The sequence below is a fragment of the Netta rufina genome (assembly GCF_964035555.1).
Source record: "Netta rufina genome assembly, chromosome: 5".
NCBI lineage: Eukaryota > Metazoa > Chordata > Aves > Anseriformes > Anatidae > Netta > Netta rufina.
Genome location: NC_140128.1, coordinates 55298137 through 55318456, shown reverse-complemented (window position 1 = coordinate 55318456; position 20320 = coordinate 55298137). Strand labels below are relative to the sequence as shown.

The 20320-nt window shown below is 40.4% G+C and overlaps 2 protein-coding genes across 2 annotated transcripts in view; one reads left to right on the top strand and one right to left on the bottom strand.

Annotated features, from left to right (window-relative positions):
* The window catches only part of TDRD9 (tudor domain containing 9), a gene marked incomplete at both ends in the record, with an annotated part of 64031 nt that extends 52072 nt beyond the window's left edge, over positions 1 to 11959 (bottom strand). The window contains one exon of the mRNA XM_084288003.1: positions 11802 to 11959. Within this exon, the coding sequence (XP_084144129.1) occupies positions 11802 to 11959 (158 nt within the window). The remainder of the gene's footprint in view (positions 1 to 11801) is intronic.
* RD3L (RD3 like) lies at positions 7362 to 8729 on the top strand (the record flags this gene model as incomplete). Its single annotated transcript, XM_084286933.1, has 2 exons — positions 7362 to 7660; positions 8432 to 8729. 2 exons carry the CDS (start codon positions 7362 to 7364, stop codon positions 8727 to 8729), a joined length of 597 nt encoding a protein of 198 aa, XP_084143059.1.
* Positions 11960 to 20320: the final 8361 nt, after the last annotated feature.

Genomic DNA, 20320 nt, shown 5'->3' with positions numbered 1-20320 from the left:
CGGAAATTAGAGTTCTAGTTAGTTATGAATTGTAGTAAAAGGTAGGTGTTCACATCAACATAAATCAAAAACAGTGACTATCAGGCATGGCTTCTGACCCCTTAGCAATACCCACAAAGCACTTACACTCCTTGAAACTCTAGAATTCATCTCCTCCGCTCTAAGCATAAAGAGAAGGAACTTGGCCAAATACCCAAAAAATCCTCAAAACAATTAAAAAAATGAACAATTTGGTATAAACCAGCTAAAAGCTCTGAATTACAATGGAATTAAGAGTTTAAAAATTAAAAAGTGCCCGCAAAGTATCAAATGCAGGATCCTCTCGATTTCTAACTAATGCCTGTAACTCCACTGCCTATTACTGATGTGTCACCAGCACCAGACATGAATGCTACAGAAAGTGGGACTGGAAGACATCAGCTTCAAGCATGCCCTGGTTACATTCACCACAGGAATGGTAGCACAGTGATAGCTAACACAACTCTGTCAGCTAGCGCTGTTAAGAGGGAATTATTACTGTTGTTAGCTGTCACAGCTTGTGGCAAGTTTTGTTCATAGTTGTTAACAAGTGAAAGCCATCCAAGGCTGTCTGTAAGATCTGAGGAGGTAGACTCACCATCTGTCTGCAGCCTGAAACAGCTCCAGTGAGTTGTTCTGCCATATCAAAGAAAAATGCACTGCGAAGTTGATCATTAAATCCAAGGAGTGGGACAGGTTATAAATCGAGGCACATCATCTTACCTGCTAGCTACAGAGAGCTACAAAGCTGAAATCTCTTTTCTCAGGTGACTGGTAGTATTGGTGGTAACCTTCATACATAACTTGAAGCACCAACCCCTCACAAAATCTGGCATGACAAACCAGAATGTGTAACTATAACCTACAAACAAATATGGAGCACACACCACTACACTAAGTTGTTAAAACATCGGCTAGCTAGCAGTGGTTACAACCTGCTACCAATACTTTTGGGCAAACAAGACTATTGATGACAATTTCTTGGTGTGTTATTACGAGTCTCTCATTCATAATGAGAACTGCATTTGCCTCTTTCAACCACAAGTCAGAAGCATCTCAGATCACAGATGGTACTGATGTCCTAAATCTTCTATAGTAAAGAATAAGAACCTTCTCTCCTCCACCTGTTCTTGCAATTTGTCACAGTGCAGTATTTGGTTAAATAGAAGCGTTTTTACAGTTTCCTTTTCCCCTGAATTCACTTCAGTAAGGCTGTTCAAAAGCCCAGCCCCATGGCACACTGAGTCAGGTGAACTAACTCGTGTGCAGGGTCAGTAACTTCTCAAATGGGCTTTCTGTCAAAGAATACTGTGTTGTGGCCTACAACACACCCAACCACCGCAAACCACTTTGGAATTTGTAGTTCATACAGACAAGCACAGCAGTAACTCCAGGTTTAAGTAGACTGCTTTTATTTCAGTACAGGACCAGCTTTTCAGTTTAGGAAGTTCCTTTATGTATGTGATGTTAAGATGTACAGAAAGATTAAAGCCTTCCTTCCTGCACTGAAAGCTGACTTGGATTTGCAGCTTTTTCTCCCAAGACAAAGTAGAAAAGTTTCACTAGTTCCCAGAATATGGTTACAGAACAATACTTTTCTTAGGAAAACACTACACTGGAAGAACAGCTGCTCCCTAGAGAACTTTCCTTCTTCCTGAGGATTTCAGATTTTGCAAGAATGTTTTGAGAACACACTTTCTACATTACATGATTACAACAAATCCTTTACTACAGTAGCACTAAAAGGTCATAATCAGAACTTTAAACTTACTTAACCACACACCAGTGCAAATATTCAAGTTTACTGTGCTAAAGAGATTAGTTTACTTAGTTCTTTAAATAAGCTTTCTAAAGCTTTTGGAAAGCATCAGAGTAAAATGAACATCTGCTGTCACCTCGTTTTAGCTAAGAAATACTACCTTGCCAGGAACAGTTCAATCTTCTGAAGTAGCTGGTATCTAGGTTAGTGAGGAACTCATGATGCCAGACTCCACGGTTCACTTACTGCGTTTTAAGAACCCACCCCATTTTCTCCCCTGCTATCACCTAGCCTTGAGTAAGTGTCCTGTGAACATCCACACAAGCTCCTCACCTTTATTCTTCAAGTACTTCTCTGGAGTTACGCTTTGCCACTGTCTCACAGTCAAACTCCAGGCACATTCAGCACCCTCAGAACATGCTGTGTACCCGTGGTATTAGCCATTTAAATCCTTGTTTTCCGTTGCATTTGCATCACAAGTGCATGCAACTGTTCTTGTTCTGCTGTTGTGCTGTGCCTTTAACATGGAGCCAAGGGCTCCTAGTTGGTAACATAAGCTGGAAGAGACCTGACAAGGAAATTGAAAGATTTTAACCTTGCAGAACTTTAAAAGCAAACAAATCTTCTACTTAAGTGCTAAATAATTGCAGTCACATACCAGGTATTTTGATTCCAGAATATCTTACTCAAGGTTCCCCTCCAATTGTGAGGGGGAACAGGAGGAGACAGAGGAACTCCCAGAACAGACACTGGGTACCAGGCATTATCAGGTTGAACATGAGAGCAATGGCCCAGGCTTCCACCCTTCACAGCAAGCCACACACGACACACAACCATTTATCAATGGTGACGTTTGTCACAGCACACACTGGGCATGTGCCATCAGGACAAAAGATACCCAGGACACAACCCTGGTCACGGATGTGGTGCTGTCTTCCGAGGAATTCTTAACAGATGACCTGTAATGATTCCACACTAGATTGACACTCCCTTCTCCCCTTCTAAATTACAGGCAGCACATATATTTACTGAAGCCAGTAGGGAAAAACAGTTTCAACATTAACCTATTCTACAGTAATTTCAATTAAGTTATGCTTGCTTTGTGCACATAACTATGGAAACGTAAGTAAAGCTATCTCAATGATTCCTCTCTCCTGTATTTGTAAACCAAATGCCATGAAACTAACACACCTAGAAGACACGAAGAAATCAAACACATCCACCATAACCCATAAAATCCACCTCAAAGCAGCCACTACCACAGAGATGGGTTTCAGCAGTTCTGTCATTTCACATGCAGATGTCTTCACACCTCTAGTGGTGCTAAAGCTTAAGGGTCTTATATATGTTACATATGTGCTCTGTCATGGAAATTTGTTTTAGATTGCCTGGCTCTATTCAGCCATCCTCAAGATGAAGCATTTATTCTTCATATGGTCTGATGGCACAGGAGACACAAGTCAAGCCATCTAGCTGTAATAAGAGCTTCCCCAAGCCTCCATTTCTACAGAGAATTTAGGAAAAGGCTCTCAAGAAGCATGGAATTATTTAGCATGCACAGCAGGAGTAATCTGCACTGTGCGTGTGCACAGTGCACAAACCATACGCACAGCAGAATATGATCATTTAGTGATTGCTTGTGGAAATGCTAGAAAAAAGCATTCTGTCCTTTCAAGAAAGAAGAAAAATGAGAAGCCCCACTTCTCTCCGCCTCACCCAACATCTCTACAAACTAGCTATGCAGACTCCTAGTCAGTTGCTTATGCAGCAAACATCTTTGTAGAACACTCGATTTCACAGTTCAAGAAGTACTAACTTGGATTTGGAGCTCATCTTTACTTGAGATTGGGTAAAGACAATGAGTATAGCAGAAGGAGGAACACCTTAAGGTTTTGGAATAAATTTTTTTGGTGCCAGGAAGTCCACAGGATAAATATAAGCAGCCAAGAAGCTTTTCAAGAAAGTCTGTTTTGTAGAAAGGCATTTCAAAACAAAAAAAAAATAACCTGTGTCTCACACAGGACCGCTAGGAAAGAGATACCATTTCAGCCACTGACTGCCTCCCTTATTTCCTCAATTGCTTAATTTCCAATTAACTTGTGCTCTTTTAAAGCTACTCCTTTGGAACAAGGCTCTTTGCTGACGAACCTGGGATCTGTCACAGCAAGCAAGGAAGGGCTACCGAAGCTGTCCGAGATGATTTATGAAAGGAAACCTGCACTTTGGCTCCAGCAATTGTTGCTGCTCCCTCAGTTCAATTTGAGAACATCAGAAAACAAGCCTAAAAACCCACTACAGAAAAATGGTTAGCTTGAAAACAAGTCTAAGAAATACACGTATGAAAAAATCTGATTTACCAACACATAAGATAGTGTTCACTGCAATTCAAAAAAAAAAAAAAGCTACAGAAATGGATGCTTTAGGAATTACATTCTTTGCCTAGAAAAGTAGGAAAATATATAATAAGGAGGTTGAAGGAAAGCAAGATTTAAAGCATCTTCAACTGTCATTTTATATTTTACACACAGACCATTAGGGCTAATTTACCCAAAACATATCAGTTAGTTAACAACTGTTCTGCTTCAATGGCAGAGTAAGTCATGGCTTATTAACAAATACAAAATTACTCATCATTATGTAACTAATGTTACAGTTTCTCTCGAGTACTGTGATGTGTTTTAGCCACTAGTACCAGAAGTGAAAGATTCAGAAAAAGGAAAACAAAGGCAAGAAACTCAGAACCTAAATCACTTCTAAAAGCACAGCATCCCTGGATTTACAGATTGAAGTGCAAGATTGCCACAGGACTGTCAAGGAAACCACACCATTTTCCCCCAGTAATAACTCAAATAATGTGTATTTACAAGAAAACAAACACTGAAGGTAAGTAATAATGACTTCACACCATTTGTATTGCGCCTAAAAATTAATGAGAGGAATCAAAACATAGACTTCCCCCAGGCTAAGATGTATCAGCTGTTACACACACCACTAAGACCACTCATTAATGCCGTCAGGGAACAGCCCCACGATCTGCTGAAGTCAAGCTGCAACTTTCATCTCGATACAGCACTGCAGAACTCTGGTACACTGCAGGCTGGATGGAATCAAGTTCCAGTTCCCAGTGTCAGACTCACAGAAACAGCCATATCGTCCCAAAAGCAGATCTGAAACACGTACAGAACTAGAAGCAACACGATTTTCAGTGCTAGTGTTCCTCTTCCAGTGAAAAGGTAAGCATCATTCTCAGTATCCAGACTCACAAAATTTCATGGTATAAACAAAGATTAGGTGAAAAAACAACAGCAGAACAACAAAACCCACTGTTGTAGCTTTCTTATTTCATTAATTTGCACACCTTCCAGCACACATCTCCTTAATTTAGAAAGACATTACAGTGGTTTTACACTGTACAGCATTTTTTTCTCCTCTGGATCAAATTGGAAAGTAAGCGGTGACATGGTAACTGCTGTAAAGGAGGTGGCAAGGAACATTTTAATTTCATCTGAAAATCTGTCAGGACAGTTCTGTCATCATAAACCTAGCTCCCTTCATTTTTCATAGTACCACATACAATGCAATGTGAAAACCTTCCACTTGAAGAGGATTAATACTGACATCTGGATTTTTCCAATGTATAAGTAATATCAGCTTTAATAACAGCCCCACACGTCATCCTTTATGTTGTATGACATCTAGAACAAATTTACAGAAGCCTCGTTCCTCCAACAGTTCCACACACCAGTGGAGGCAAAAAAGTAGGAAGGCAAAATACTTAGAGGAGCAAAGCTAGCCATTCTAACAAGGAAGGCAAGGAGGGAAGGCACTTCATATACCATGCCTATCGTTTAGATTAATAGGAAGAGACCAGAGAACTGGAACGGAAAATGGCTGCTTCAGCGACCTTTATTGCGCGCAACGCCATCCCTGGAAATTAATCTTAAAAATGGATCTGCTCAAAACGCTCATCAAGGGAAGAGGGAAAAGGCAACTGACAGCCAGTTGAGAGGGAAGCAAAGTCCATGGTAAGACTTTACATTCTGGGCTTTTTACATCAGTTTGACCTCAATTTGCATTTCCTTCTCATTCCACTCCTTTAATTAGATTAGTGCGTCGTTCATGGCACACCGTAGGTGTTACAGACTGGCTTCTTTAAACACATTTGAAATGTTAATTAAAAATGCTAACAGCTATGTTATGCACGGTAACGAAAAAGCGTAGTACCATGAGGTTGATGAAATTCATCTGGAAAAAGTATTTAATATAGCGACCAAAATCCTGAGCAACTGTCAAACAGCTCTGTTCTGTCAACACTCGGCGAACAAAGGCTCGAGATGCTCTGTGCTGGAGGAAGCCTATTCTTAGCCGTTCAGAAGTGACGGTACAACATCCTGCTCCCCCCTCTAAGGGGAGAAAGTCTTTCAGCATCTCGCTGGCCTGAAAGTTTAGGTTGATGATAAAAGCAACAGAGCTATTTTTAGCACTCCACAGGCATAAAAATACAGCTCTAAACCGTGACCTACAGCTACGCACAGCCAAGCATCACAGCATCCGACAGCCTTAACTTCAGCTAGAAGCGCGTCTGGAGTTGCTCCAGACAATCATTATTCATCTCACTGCCACCAATACCTTCAGATGGATTTAGCAACAAGCATTTGAAATTGTTACAATTTATTTTATTTTATTTTTTAAATTGCTGCCATCAGAACTCAATCCAAAGGTAGGAAACTTTAATGGACTTTGTAGGAAGAGTCAGAGAGACCACATTAGGTTAAATGGATTACTGCTGCTCTCTGGTATAGGGGGTGAGAAAGAACATTAAAAGCAGAAAAACTTAAACTGCCATGTTCAGTACTGAAAGTCTTTTTTGTAAGCACAGTTTGAGTAAATAAAGAAAAAAAGCTTTTTTTCTTCCACCAGTAGTAACAGCCTGGAAACAGGATATGCTAGAATAAGAGACCTTCAAGCAAACTCACCTGAAACAACACTGGTCAGACAACTGCTAAGGTAATTTATGTTATTTCCTTCTGATTTGTATGCTTGTGTCTGCATGGCTTGTAACTAACTGCAATTTAGAAGTCTATTCCACCAGATTTCAGTTTCCAGAGGTTACATCAATAGGAATTTATGTAAAAATACAAAGTGATACAAAAGTTTTAAGCTGGACTTGTACGGAGTTGCAGCACTTAACTTTATCAATTTATTTATTTTTTTTAAACTTTCAAGAATTACTTCAATTTTTTATTTATTTATTTTTTTAACTACCTCATATGCTCTCAGGAAAAACAACATGACATAATTTCAAGATGATAAATATGTACTTACAACTCTGAAGTTTACAGTATTTGAAAGTGTTAACTTGGAAAACAGATGTAAAATATTATAAAATGTAAGGCCTGTCAGATTTAATTACAGCTTGCCGATTATTATCGCTTCTTATATTGTAGTGCAAGAAATTTTACCATCAGGAATAAAGTTTCCTTTAAAACAGTCAGCAGCTTAAAAGGAAGCCTGTGGGTATAAACACTACCAGTATGAGAGAAATAAGCAAAACACTGTTTTATTTTTTCCCCACAGCTTAAAAATGCCACTTTTTGGCTGGATGAAATGGTCAAAGAACGATTCCTACAAATCCGCAAGGTATCCTGGATCAGAACTCGTTACCAAAACCTTGCTGAGGGAACTGAAATGGCACCTGAAAGAGCGTGAAAGATTAGTGCAAGAGATTGAAAATGAACAGAAAGTCCAGAAACCTGGCACGGATTACAACTGGCTGAAGAACTACCAAAATCCTCAAGCAACAATCCCAGCCACGGAGCAGCGGCAGCTGGAAGTTCTCTGTTCTCAAATCCAGCCCTGCCAAACTGGAACTGTCCTCAGCAGGTAACTACTCCTACTCCTCTAGCCTTGAGTACTGGAGCATAAATAAGCTATATTTTCTTTATCTTTTCCAAGCGTATGCATGTTACTCTGGCAGAAAGATCAGAACCAATGACCATCAGCTTGAGTGTTATTTTATAGATGTTTTAGAAACTACACCTGTGCTTTATGATGTTGTACAGGTGAAGTTGTTGAATATCGGGATTTTCCTGGTTTAATCCTCAACAAGGGAAGTCTTGCATTCTTAAAAATGTGACCTCTCAATACTTCCATTTCTTCCTGTTCATTATCCCCAATATTAAATTGTAACCAATTACAATTTACTTGTAAATTGATTACTATCTATTAAATATGAAACGCTGGGGGGGAATTACCATGTAAAATTCTCCTATACTCGTATTTTAAATATATTTTCCAGGGGCATGTAGAAATGATAGAAGCCGCCCATGTGCCTTTTAAAGCCCAGAATACACCTAAGGGCAAAGTCAGTTTAAATCAAGTTACCCAGATGGAGGACGGAAAAAAAAAAAAAAAAAAAAGGAAAAGCATACTGAATAACAGTCCTCATAATAGTTGGACCGCTTCCAGTGCATTGTTAGAGCTCTCTTCCTCTTGCAATCTTTTGGGGGAGGCGTGTGGGGAAATGTGGCAGCAAGGAATAAATGACACCAGAGCGCAGTCATTTCCTCCTCCTTCCCCTTCCCTCAAAAGATGAGCGAGGAAAAAAGAGTTGTCAGCCCTGATGATTCAATTTAAATTCTTGTTTGTTTCTAGATTTCGTGAAGTTTTGGCAGAAAATGATGTTTTACCTTGGGAAATAGTCTACATATTCAAGCAAGTTTTAAAAGATTTCCTTACTACCCTTGAGAGAGAAAACCAGCAAGAGCAACTGGTAGACGTATGGAATACAAATTGCTCTGAACACTGCAGCCTGCGTGGAGACAGTTCTACCAAATCAGACAAAGATGAAATTCCCACTGTTTCAAGTTATGTTGACAAGAACACACAAAGCATGTTTCCTACTTTCTCTGACAGAATCTGGAACCTTCCGTATTACTACCCATCAAGTTGAGTGGGTTCATGTTTCTTTCAAAAAGCTTTGTAGTGTTTGTCTTCCTTTGTTGTGATTGCCATCCGCAAACGTAGGAGTAGAACTGTGACACGCTCCTTTTTTATACAAGTTAAATCCAAGTCCTTGGTTATAGCTAGCGTGCATTATACAAACCTTAAGTATAAACCCTCCTCCTATCTTCATTGTTCCTTTAAAATGTTGTGTTTGAAGGTACCTTTTAACAAAAAACATAGCTGCTTCTGATAAAACATTGAGGTGTTTTCCTTTTAGCATACACGTAGACAGATATAGATGTATAAACAGGAAAAGACCACTTTCTGTATTTTGAAATAGCACCACTCCACAAAGCATTAGGTACAAACTTCTGTATTTGTCACACAGCTTTTAGGCTCTGTGGGAACTTTATACCGTGTAAGATTTAATATAGTATCAGTTGTACCAAATAAACTGGTAAATACCTTTTGGAGCTGAACAATTATTTCTCAACTTCAAGAATAAGTTCTAAAGTGAAAACAAAGTAAAATACATGTAAAAAATATGAAACTTTTCTTTAACAGACAGAGATATTCAACAGATCATTGCAAAAGAGGTGATCTTTTCAAATTTTCAGTTGCCATTTTTTATCATTGTGTGTTCATAATGAAGTCTTATCAGACTGATCAGACACACACAGTAGTTATGGTCACAGCAGGCAACTAGAGCAGAAAGTCAGCAAAAACACAGGCCACAACTACTCTCCACCTAAGAACGAATTTCCTTGCAATGCAATAGAAATTGGGTGAAACAAATTGCACAGTATCTTCCACAGAAGGTAGCTATATAGTTTGAAGAAGCCTTTGCAAAATTCACAGATCTTGAGAACATCTCATACAGGAGAGTGGAATACCAGATACAAAAAAGGCAAAACCATCAAAACTCTTGCATAAAGCTAGCTAACAAACTACTACAAGGCTAGAGTTAATCAGTTCCTACAGGTTTACAGTAATTAAAAAATTCAGCTCATCACCAAGAGTCCCCCCACTTCCCATAAGCTAAATATGGGAAACTTCGTATGTTGTGCAAACTCAGATCTGCACTCAGAGCTGGTATGAACTCTCTGCCCTCCTTTTGCTTAGCTGCTGGTTTAAAAATAAATTTAAGCTTTCATTTCAACTTAATCTGCTCTATGAATACAGAATAAGATCTGATTCTTTTTGTGCAGTTCTAAACCAAGCCAGAAGTGGATCCCTGCACTAGGACAAGGATGGCCTGCAAGCATTTTCTCACTAACAAGGCTCCCTCAAGGAGTTAAGCTTCAAGTACTATTCTATAAGCAAGAAGGTAAATTACTGAGCATATCAAAGACATTAGCAGAATTAGTATTAGTAACATCTGCAACACAGGCTTCAGAAAACATTTTTTATTTAGTGAAGTGTTCAAGATCCCTGCAATGGTAATTCATATAAAGAAAAGCTTTTTAAAACATGCAGCTCCACAACTTTTTAGTGGAAAACAGGTCAAAAAACACCCCACAAATGTAGCTTCCAAATCTTAGTTTATGGAAAACGATAGGGCAGTAAACATGTGGGGTCCACTTACCTTCGTGATCATCAAAACATGGAGGCTGTAGGTAGGGGTGTAGGTGTGTGTGTGTCAAAAACACAGTGACCACTGACAAAACTTCTCCATTGTTCATAAATTTCACTTTAATACAAGCAAATGCAGGCTTCCAAGTCCAGAAACGAGGACCACCACTAAAACATGCTAAAAGGCAGTTACTGAATAATAACAAAAAACTCTAGGCATCACAGTCACTTATTCCCCAGCGCAATGCGAAGCAAAAGCACAGAAACTCTTCTTAACTTTTAGGCACCTTTTACTGATTAAACAGAGACTAGGCTACAATACCCAGTTGTAGCAGCAACAAACAGGGCAAAAAGGAGACAAAGAAACCTAGGAACTGGAAGTGGCACAGGAAAAAATCATCCAAAGGTTGAAGAAATGTGGTCCACCAACACCTTACTTTGTCAATTTATTTTTTAAATACAGAATTGAGAGGTAACTTACAGAATATGAATATTTTCAGCAGTATCATTGTAGTAGGCCAGCCATCATTTCCCTGCTGACAGTCACTGCCTGAGAACACAATTGTTTAAATGCTTTTTACTTAGGGCCTACACGATTTGCATGAGGTGATGTGAAACTGCGATTCCTCACACTAATCCTGATATTTTTGCCATCAGCAGGCAGCTAACAAAAACCACTCTGCTGGCAGAAAGGTGAGTGGCAGTAATATCGAAGAGCAGCAATGTTTCCCACCTGCACAAGCGATGGGCAGAACAGCCTGTGACGCTTTTAGCCAAATGGCTATAAAAAAAAGGGCTAACTTGGAAACAACTGGACCTGTGACACGCAAGTTAAAGAGCATAGCCATTTTTTCCCACACAGAAAACTTTTAAGTGTTTTACAGAATCATCTAGGTTGTATGAGACCTCCAAGATCACCAAGTCCAACCTCTGACCAGCCCTCCACTAAACCATATCACTGAGCTCTACATCTAAACATCTTTTAAAGACCTCCAGGGATGGTGACTCTACCACTTCCCTGGGCAGCCCATTCCAATGCATCACAACCCTTTTGGTAAAAAAGTTCTTCCTGATATCCAACCTAAACCTCCCCTGATGTAACTTTAGCCCATTCCACCCCGTCTAGCCATTACTGTATTTATGCTTTTTTTTTTTTTAACTCCTTGTATAAAGAGCAGACCTCCATCAGTAATTCAGAACTTAGTACCAGCAGCACTTTCACATGAGGGGCTGAGAGGAGACAGACGTTTCGACATGCCAGTTTTGTACTACTTTTGAGACAAAGCCAGAAGGAGGCAGCTCGCGCAACCCAGGAAGCCAACAGCAGCACCCCGGGCTGCAGCCATGCCAGGCACAAAGAACTGAAGGGCAGCTGAAGCACACACAGGCCGTGTAGGGCACGCACCACTCACCCTGTTACCTCAGGCACGGAGCTGACTGAGGGAAGGCGCTGCAGGTGCCCCCACATGCAGCCCCTCGCCCCCACCACCAGGAGCCCCGCACTCACCCCGCGGCCACCAGGGACTCCCGAGGGCCATCGGGGCAGCCGAGGGGACTTGGAGGGGCTGTGGCGTGCGCTTCACCCCCCAAAAACTCGACGGCGGTCACGGCTTTGCCGACAGTGAACCAGTCGCGGATCTGCTCCGCCGTCAGCGCCCGCAGCATGATGGCGGCGGCGGCGCCTCACACGGCCGCCCTTTTCCCGCTCTCGGGCTGGCCCCGCCCGCACCACGTGACCGGGTGCCTCAGCCGGGCGGCGGCGCTGAGGGGAGGCGGCCGCCATGTTGTTGGGGGGCGGCGGGCGGAGCGGGGAGGGCCGGTGTTGGCTCCCGTTTGCGCTTCCCCCGGGGCGACACGCGCTCCTCTCCCGGTCACTGCACCAAGCACGGTCCCTTCCCGGTCACTACACGAAGCATCAACCCCTTCCCGGTCCCGGGGTGCGCCACCACATCCCTCTTTTCCCCCAGGGAAGCAGCCCCCAGGCGCGGAGCCGCCTCAGCGGGGGGCTGCCTGCCGGTGCCGCCCGCTCCCCGAGCACCCCCGGTGCCGTGAGGAGCGGCCGGGAGCCGGGCTCCCGCTCCTCCGCGGCTGCAGAGGGCGCTGCCCGGGCGGCGGCGGCTCCTCCCCGGCCGGTGCCTCCCCTTCCCGGCGTCCCCCGCAGCGGTACCGGCGGCTGTCCCCGCTCCGTGACCTTCGGCGGCCGCCGCGCTCCCCCCCGGCCTTCAGGGTGGGTGCCGCGGGAGGCAGCCCCCGGGAGGTGCTGGGTGAGGGGGGGCGGCCGTGACCCGGCTCTGCCGGCGCCCCCCGGTGCGGGGAGGGTCGCGGGGCCGCGCTCTGAGGGGCGCTGAGGGCGTGCTTGGGAGGGGGGAGCAGAAAGGGCATGGCGAGAGGGGGCTGGAGAGAGCTGGGCGGTGAGGGCAGGCTGAGAGCTGGGCTTGTTTGGCTTGGGAAAAAAGAAGACTGAAGGGAGACCTCGTTAATATATAAAAACACCTGAGGGGTGGGCATGGGGGGATGGGAGCGGTTTCTTTTCGGTTATGCTCAGCCACAGGATGAGAGGCAGCAGGCGCAAACTGAAGCGCAGGAGGTCCCGGCTCCATATGAGGGGCGCTTCTGTGCTGTGAGGTGACAGCACTGGGACGGGTTGGCCAGAGGTTGTGTCTCTCTCCTGGGTGAGTCTCCTGCTCTGGAGATGTTCACAACCCGCCTGGATGCCATCTGTGCAGTGTGCTCCAGGTGATCCTGCCCGGCAGGGGTTGGACTGGGTGACCTCCAGAGGTCCCTTCCAACCTCGGCCACGCTGTGATCCTGTGAACAAACGCTAAAAACCTGGGGGGAGTGGTTTTCACTGCTCTTACTAGCACAGGTGAAAGCACAGCACCATTTCAGGAAATATGAATGTGATTGAGATGTCTCTCCATAAACTAGTAAAGAGAAATGTGGACTTGACTGTATTCATACATTGATTTCCATGAGGATGCTTTCAGTAAGTGCCATCTAGATTTTTCCAGCTGTTTTGACTTTGGCAGCCCTTGCCTCCTTTTTACCCTTGATGGTTGCTAAAGGATGCTTTACACGTAGCACTGGGAAATAAGTGAGAATGACCTCACAGAAGGTCAAAATGACCTCACAGAAGGTAAAAAAAAAAATACCTGTTTTTCTATCCTGGGATGCTGGCTTGACATAGACTATCCATATCTGTATATAACTGATTTTAATGGGTTGTATTTTATTGGGTAAAGTGTTCTGCTTGTTTAAGTAGAAAACAGTAGAACATGTTGTATTACTATGTAATGTGGTGCAAATGGTATGCCAACATGCTGTACAGGAGTTAGTTTTATTTTAAAACATATTTTACACAGCTTTCTGTGTTTACCTTGGCTAACAAAGCTGGATACAAAGGAGGAAAAAAATCAGTAGGCTCTCTATTCTAAGGACATATTTTAAAAGTAATATATTCATGATAAACCTTGAATTTAGTAGCTTATCTTGTGTTTTGCTATTTTGAGTAGAAATTACCATGTTGGAAGACATGTTAGATGTGGGTGAGGGAGGGAAACTGACTTGGTAGTGTAAGGATAGAGTTTGTCTAGCTTGTGTGGAACAAGGCTTTGCTCCAGAGAGAGTCTGGAAATAAAAAGTCACCGATAAAATGAGAGGAGCCTACATACTGCTGCTCTGCAAATGCTCTGTTGTTCATCTTTGAGTCCTTTCATCAGCTGGAATACATTTTTGTGTGTGTTAGCCCGTTAAGTTATAACCTTAATTCTGAATTTTCGATGCCTTACTTTGGAATAAGTACCTTTGCACATCGGGGGATTATTTTTCAAACCCATTAACTGCTGCTGCTGCTGTGTGTATATATGTGTATAATATATATGAAGAATATATATAAATATACATATAAAGTACAAATGCACGTGTATACTACTTTGGTATGCATAACACATAGATGTATAAAAGTATATATAAAGTGCATGCACATACATATATAGCAGGTAAGAATATAGTTACAAAACTCCTCATTGCAGAACTTCTGATACCTTTCAGATGATGCAAGCCATGATTCCAAAGTCATGGAGATCCATGAAGTTCTACTTCTCCACAGTTTATCAAGAAGTATGGGTCGGTATAGCATTAACAGCTTATACCTACTACAAACTTTCATATGGTGGTAAGTTAAACATTTTAATCTTCATCGACTGTTAATTAAAATCATGCTTTATAGAATGAGTGCCCATAACAGTTCAAACTGTCCTTGAACGTATCTAGCAAATAAGAAAGTAACGCTTTTCCTTAAGGCCAAGTTTTTGCCATAAAAGTTTATCATGTTCAGTGTAGAAGGCTACACTAATAAAATCACTCAAGCTAGTGTAACTGTGCCTGCTTTATGAATATTAAATAATGTGGACACTGGTTTTAAAAACACACATCTAACTTGAAATGCATAGCCAGAGGCTTTTTCTCTAGTTTTTTCCGGAATGAATGTAACGTTGTTTTGAACTAGAACTTTGATTTTTTTTTCTTAACATTTGCAAAAAAAAAAAAAAATGCAACTTCAAGAATGTTTTCCCATGTGAACTGTATTAAGTACTATAATTTTGGGCTGATGCACCTCCAAGTATGAGGTACATCACATCACTGAACATTGAAGTGTGTTTTATTTGGTGATGCTGGATCTCTTTCTGAGAGAAAAAATGGAACATCTAATGTAAAGCTAGTATATTTGAGTGGGTCAGGTCCCTCAAAGCAAAAGGTTACAACAGATTGTTATATTCAACGTCCTATTCTTCAATTTGGGCTATGCTGAAAAATTTCCAAGCCAATCCCTTTGCAACCTGTCACTAAGAATTACAAGAACCTTGATATGGAGGAAGTGTAAGCTAAACGTTACTTTAAAGTGAAAATAGCTTTTAATAGCTGTAGCACTTCCTAAAGTTTAGGGTTGTTGTAGAATAACTTTGGCTGCAAGGGACTTCTTGAAGTCACCTGCTCCAAACCACTGCTTAGAGCAGCTAGATCAGGTTGCTGATAGCACCAGTCAGAATTCAACTGAGTCCCTCCAAGGATGGAGATTTTACAGCCTCTTATGACTGCCTGCCTTACGAAGATTTTTTTTTTCTTTATGTTTTTGTCTGGTCACCATAAATCAGACTTTTAGGAGAACAATTAAATTGGGAATGTGAAATAAGTTATTTTAATAACAAAACAAGATTTTAAGACAAACGGTATTGTTACTACTTCAGTTTACATCCTTCAGTTTTGTGTGTATATGTACACACACACTATGCAAAACTACCATTCTGTATAAATTTTCCTCGAATTATAGTGGGAGTCTTGATGGCTATGAATTCTAAATACATAGAATCTTGGTTGATGAAAAATAATTTATATATATAATGTTTAAAATCTTGGTTGATTAAAAATAATTTATATATATAATGTTTATGGAAATGTACCATAAAAAGTACATCTCATACACTTTTTAAAATCTTATTCACACTCAAGAAATTAAGTGTAATTGTTCAGCTTGTTTTGTTTTTTCTTTTCCTCTAGGCAAAAAAGCAGTGGCAGATAGTAAGTATTAACTACATAATACCCTCTTATTTGTCATGAGCTGCTATAACTCAGTATACTTTCTGTACCATTATAGATAGGTCATTTGCTCCCAGTTGAATTTGTATATGTAAACATTATTTACATTTTATATATATAATTAGTGACAATAATAGACTTAAGGATAATAGCATAAATAAACTGTAATTATAAATAACCAATACCAATAACCATTCCAAGGCTGCGGAAGAGTTTGCTGCAATAGCATTTTAAAATGTGTGAAAAAGGATTCTTACTATTAGCTGAATTTGTTGTGTATTTCATTTGGTGTGGTAGATTTACTTATCAGGACAGTTGAACCTGCCAAATATTGTGCTCAGATTTAGATACAGTCATCTATTCTAGGTTCTGAACTATGTTCTTGAATTGGTTTACTCTACTGTTTGAACAGGCTAAATCATGTCTTTTTTTCAGAGTCTTCTGACCACCATTAAAGATCTCTTCTTGGAGAATGAATTTGGTGTTTGATCATCTTCACTGTACATGAAGCAAGTTACAACCATAGGGAAGTTAATTCTAAAACTGTACCTGGTATACTTCTGTACTTAGAATAAATCTGTTGAACAACAAGAAATTAAACATGTTGGACACAGTATACTGGAGTGTATTGAAAATTGATTTTTAGTGTATATGTTTGTTTTCTGCAGTTCTTCCACGTTCCACATAAAAGCTTTTACGATAGTACCTTGGGAAAAAAAGGAATTTCTGTAATTAAACTTAATAGAATTAGCCAACATTTCATATAAAAGTATTATGCCACTTTTCATAGCATCTTTTTCAGTTAGAACCTTTGAAATACTCCATTGCCTTTAAAAATATCTTAACTGAGTGTGCCAAGTGTGATGATGTAACTGTCAGCTTGCAGTGCAATATTTTGGGGACACAAAAACCTTAGGAAAATGAGTTTTCAGAACTGAACATCCATACCAAGGATACGTAGTGCATAAAATCAAAATTTTACTTTGTCATGTTTTGTTTAAGTTCAGCTTAATCTGCTTTTGAGAAGATTAAGAGGCCTAAGTCATTTTAATGACTTCATGCTTACGTACATCTTTTTAACTACATCACTGAAACATCTTAAATCTTTCAGCTTGATTAAGGTTTTGTGTTTCAATTTCTCTTACTGTAATATCTGGCTGTAACTTAAATATTTTGTATTTGAATAGTCACAAGCTTGACAACCTTGCCTGCTGATGACATGGTAAACATTCCAAATACTCGTTGCCTTTAATTTCTACAGAATTTATACTTCTGCTTCAGCTTGGCATCTACACCTATTAAGAGTAAAATTACTGATCGTACTTCTCTGAAAACTCTAGTCAGTACTCATACTGACATGGGCTATGTCAGTTGCAGGCGGTGGCTTTTTTTTTTCCCCTAAAGGCCAGTATACTGTTACTCACTTGATTAGAAAAGAATAGATAGCTATCTTTCATTCATTCTTGACCTCTCTTCCACAGTTCCTCTCTTCCTTGTTCTGTATTTTCCCTCGGTAGGGCTTATCTGATTCTTTCCCCATCAAGTCCTTTTTTTCTGTGTTTTCAATGTTTCTGCCCTTGCTGTGTTTTCTAACCGCCCAAAAAAAACAAATGAGAAGTTTCTTTACTGTTTCTTTCTCTACATAAAACCAAAAGGCGCTAAAAGAAGGGAACAAAATAAAATGTAGGAAAGGGAGCTTCAAATTGACAGATATTAGCCAGTGGTGATTACAGAGTGGGTCATAGTTGTGGTGTAGTTAATGAGTGGTTCAGATTGAAAATTTATGCCAGGTAAGATGCTATATGTGCACTTGTGATGCAAATTTATGATCACTGAGTTAGTTCCTAAGATACTACACGTACTTCAAATAATGCTTTAGCAATTTTCAATTACAGAGCTGAGGAAAACAAGCTAGGGAAAAAAACATGAATCACTTCAGGATGTGCTTCTCCTTAGCTATAGAACCTAGCACAGTGGAACTGAGCTACATCAACATGCTGTCAGGTCTCTTAGATGTTAATGGAAAAGCAAGAGGAGCTTTTGCAAAACTGCCCCTGGAGCACAGTTAACTGCACTTTTAGGTAAACTTCACCTACTTCAATTCTAACACAACATCTGACTTGCTTCATTGTCTAATAGGAAAAGGAAGTACACATGGGAAACACTGCTGGGTTATTGAAATTGCACTTTCTGCTGGAAATTAATGCTGTCTGCAGCTGGGTCTTTCTTTGTTGTATTTCTGTTGTAAATTTCTTCGACTGTTTCAGAATACTCCTTCCTATTTGTGATCCTTAGCAGACGACTCTCTGCAAAGGGTAAGGGAAGTAAAATTGCTGTGTATCTTTCCATTTTTTTCACTTGAGGAAACTGACAGTCAGGTGCTTGACTCAAAAGTAGAAACCAACACACCCATCAGGTGATACCTGTAGTACTATTGATATGCTTTCTGTTCCTCAGTGGAAGTATATGCTACAGCATAGAAAACTGTGAGATATGAAAGGAGTGATCAGTTTACTTGCAGCATTGGCATCTGTAACGTAGCCCTAGGTAGAGAAGCGCTACACAATGCTATCTCTGCAGTGAATACTCATTTTAGAATGTGTTTTTTTTGAATGTGCTCATTTTGTATGCAAATGACCATTTAAAACCAGGGGTTTTGTCCATGTAGGTAATACTAACCATCCTTTACAACTCGACACTGGTAGAGGAAATGTTTATTACTTATTGTCAGGTTGTGGTGTATTCATTTAGCTGCTGCCTCTTTATATTGCTGACATTTCTAAAAGGAGAGGATTAAATTCATGCTTTGTGTAGTGAAGTAGTTCCCAATTGTGCTTTTCATATGTTGCCTATGATAAGGTACTGGCAATGACAAAAACGAGCTTTTGCAGTGTTAGTGGAACAACAAACTCCTACAGAGTTTGAAAAGCCTCATTCAATTACTGCAGCATCACCTTGACCAAGTTTTGCTGTGGTGTGCTGTGCTTTGTTTTTTTTAATCAGTGCAGAACATGAAAATTCAGAAACAGAGAGCTACCATAATGACAATGCTAATGCAAGATGTTTTGTTTGTTTGTTTGTTTGTTTTTACCATTTAAGTAGTTCTGTATTTGTACCTCGAAGCTCGGTCTTAGAGCTACAGTTCCTCATTGTGAAGCTATGAGATTTCTAGAATGTAAATTTCCAAGTCTTGTCTTACAGCTGAGAATCTATCCCCTGCATGCTAATAAAGAGTCATGGAATACTCTAGAAGAGCAAAATACAGTCAGAGCCAAGGAATCATTAGTCACAGGGCCCAACCTACTTAACCTCTTTAATGTATACCTCAGGGAAAAAAAAATAAATGTGTCTTCATGTTAATGGGGAGGATGAGTAAAGTTGCAGGAAATGATCTAAATTAACTAAAACAGCTGAAGTTGTCTCCTGTGTATCTTAATCATGATAGTAAATCATTGAAGTACAAATACACCCTGATACTGAGCTGCTATGTGTGTGTACTGCACCTTCATTTCAGTCCCCAAAGCAGAACTATCAGGTGCTTGTTAGACACAGGTGATTATGTGTGATGTCACCACCAGATGGCTGCAATGAAACTAAGTGAGGAAATCAACATCTGAAATCTGTTGTTTCATTCACGGAAATCTGTAAAGCTACTAGGAAGGAAGGAATAGTAAGATAGGAGATTCCCTTAGGCATTAAATATGTTGTTTAACAATCTGGTAAACAGGAGCAAGAAGAAATTACAAGATAGTTCTTGAACAGCAAGCTCTTCATCCTAATTTCATTACCTTTAGCAACTAACATTTTGCAGCTAATACTCTTTATTTTAGACAGCCATGTGACTGATTCGGTAATTTTTGAGGAACTCATAAACAAGAAATTCCTGAATTCTGTTCTATTGCTGCAGGCAAACCACTTAGAAACAATTACTCTTCCCTAACTCAGAATGAACTGACCACGGCCAGAATGGATTCTTTGGAAATTTTAATTAAATTCTGTTAAATGTACTGCACTTTCTTTGGCCGTGGATTAACAGAATGAGTACTCTGCCTGCGTGTGGAGTTTCCACCCTTCTACCACAGTGCTGTGCTTCTCTTAGTTGTGCTGATACAACAGTTTGTGAATAAGATTGGGCGTTTTTTAATAATTCTAGGTTTTTCTCTAAAGTAGGAAAGCAAGCATGTAGGGTTTTTGTATGTTTTACTTTGGATCCATCTACAGCTATTTTCACCATAGTTGCTTTATAACTTGCATTATAACAGACTTTTTTTTTCCTAAGAAAGTGGCAGATGAATCAGAATTTTATGTCCATTCACTCTACTAGCTCTCCTAAGTCAAGTCCCTTACAATAATTTAGTGCAAGTTTCCTCCTCACAGCAAGTGACACACAAGATCAAAGAACCGTCTCTCCTTCAAGAACTGTCATCACTG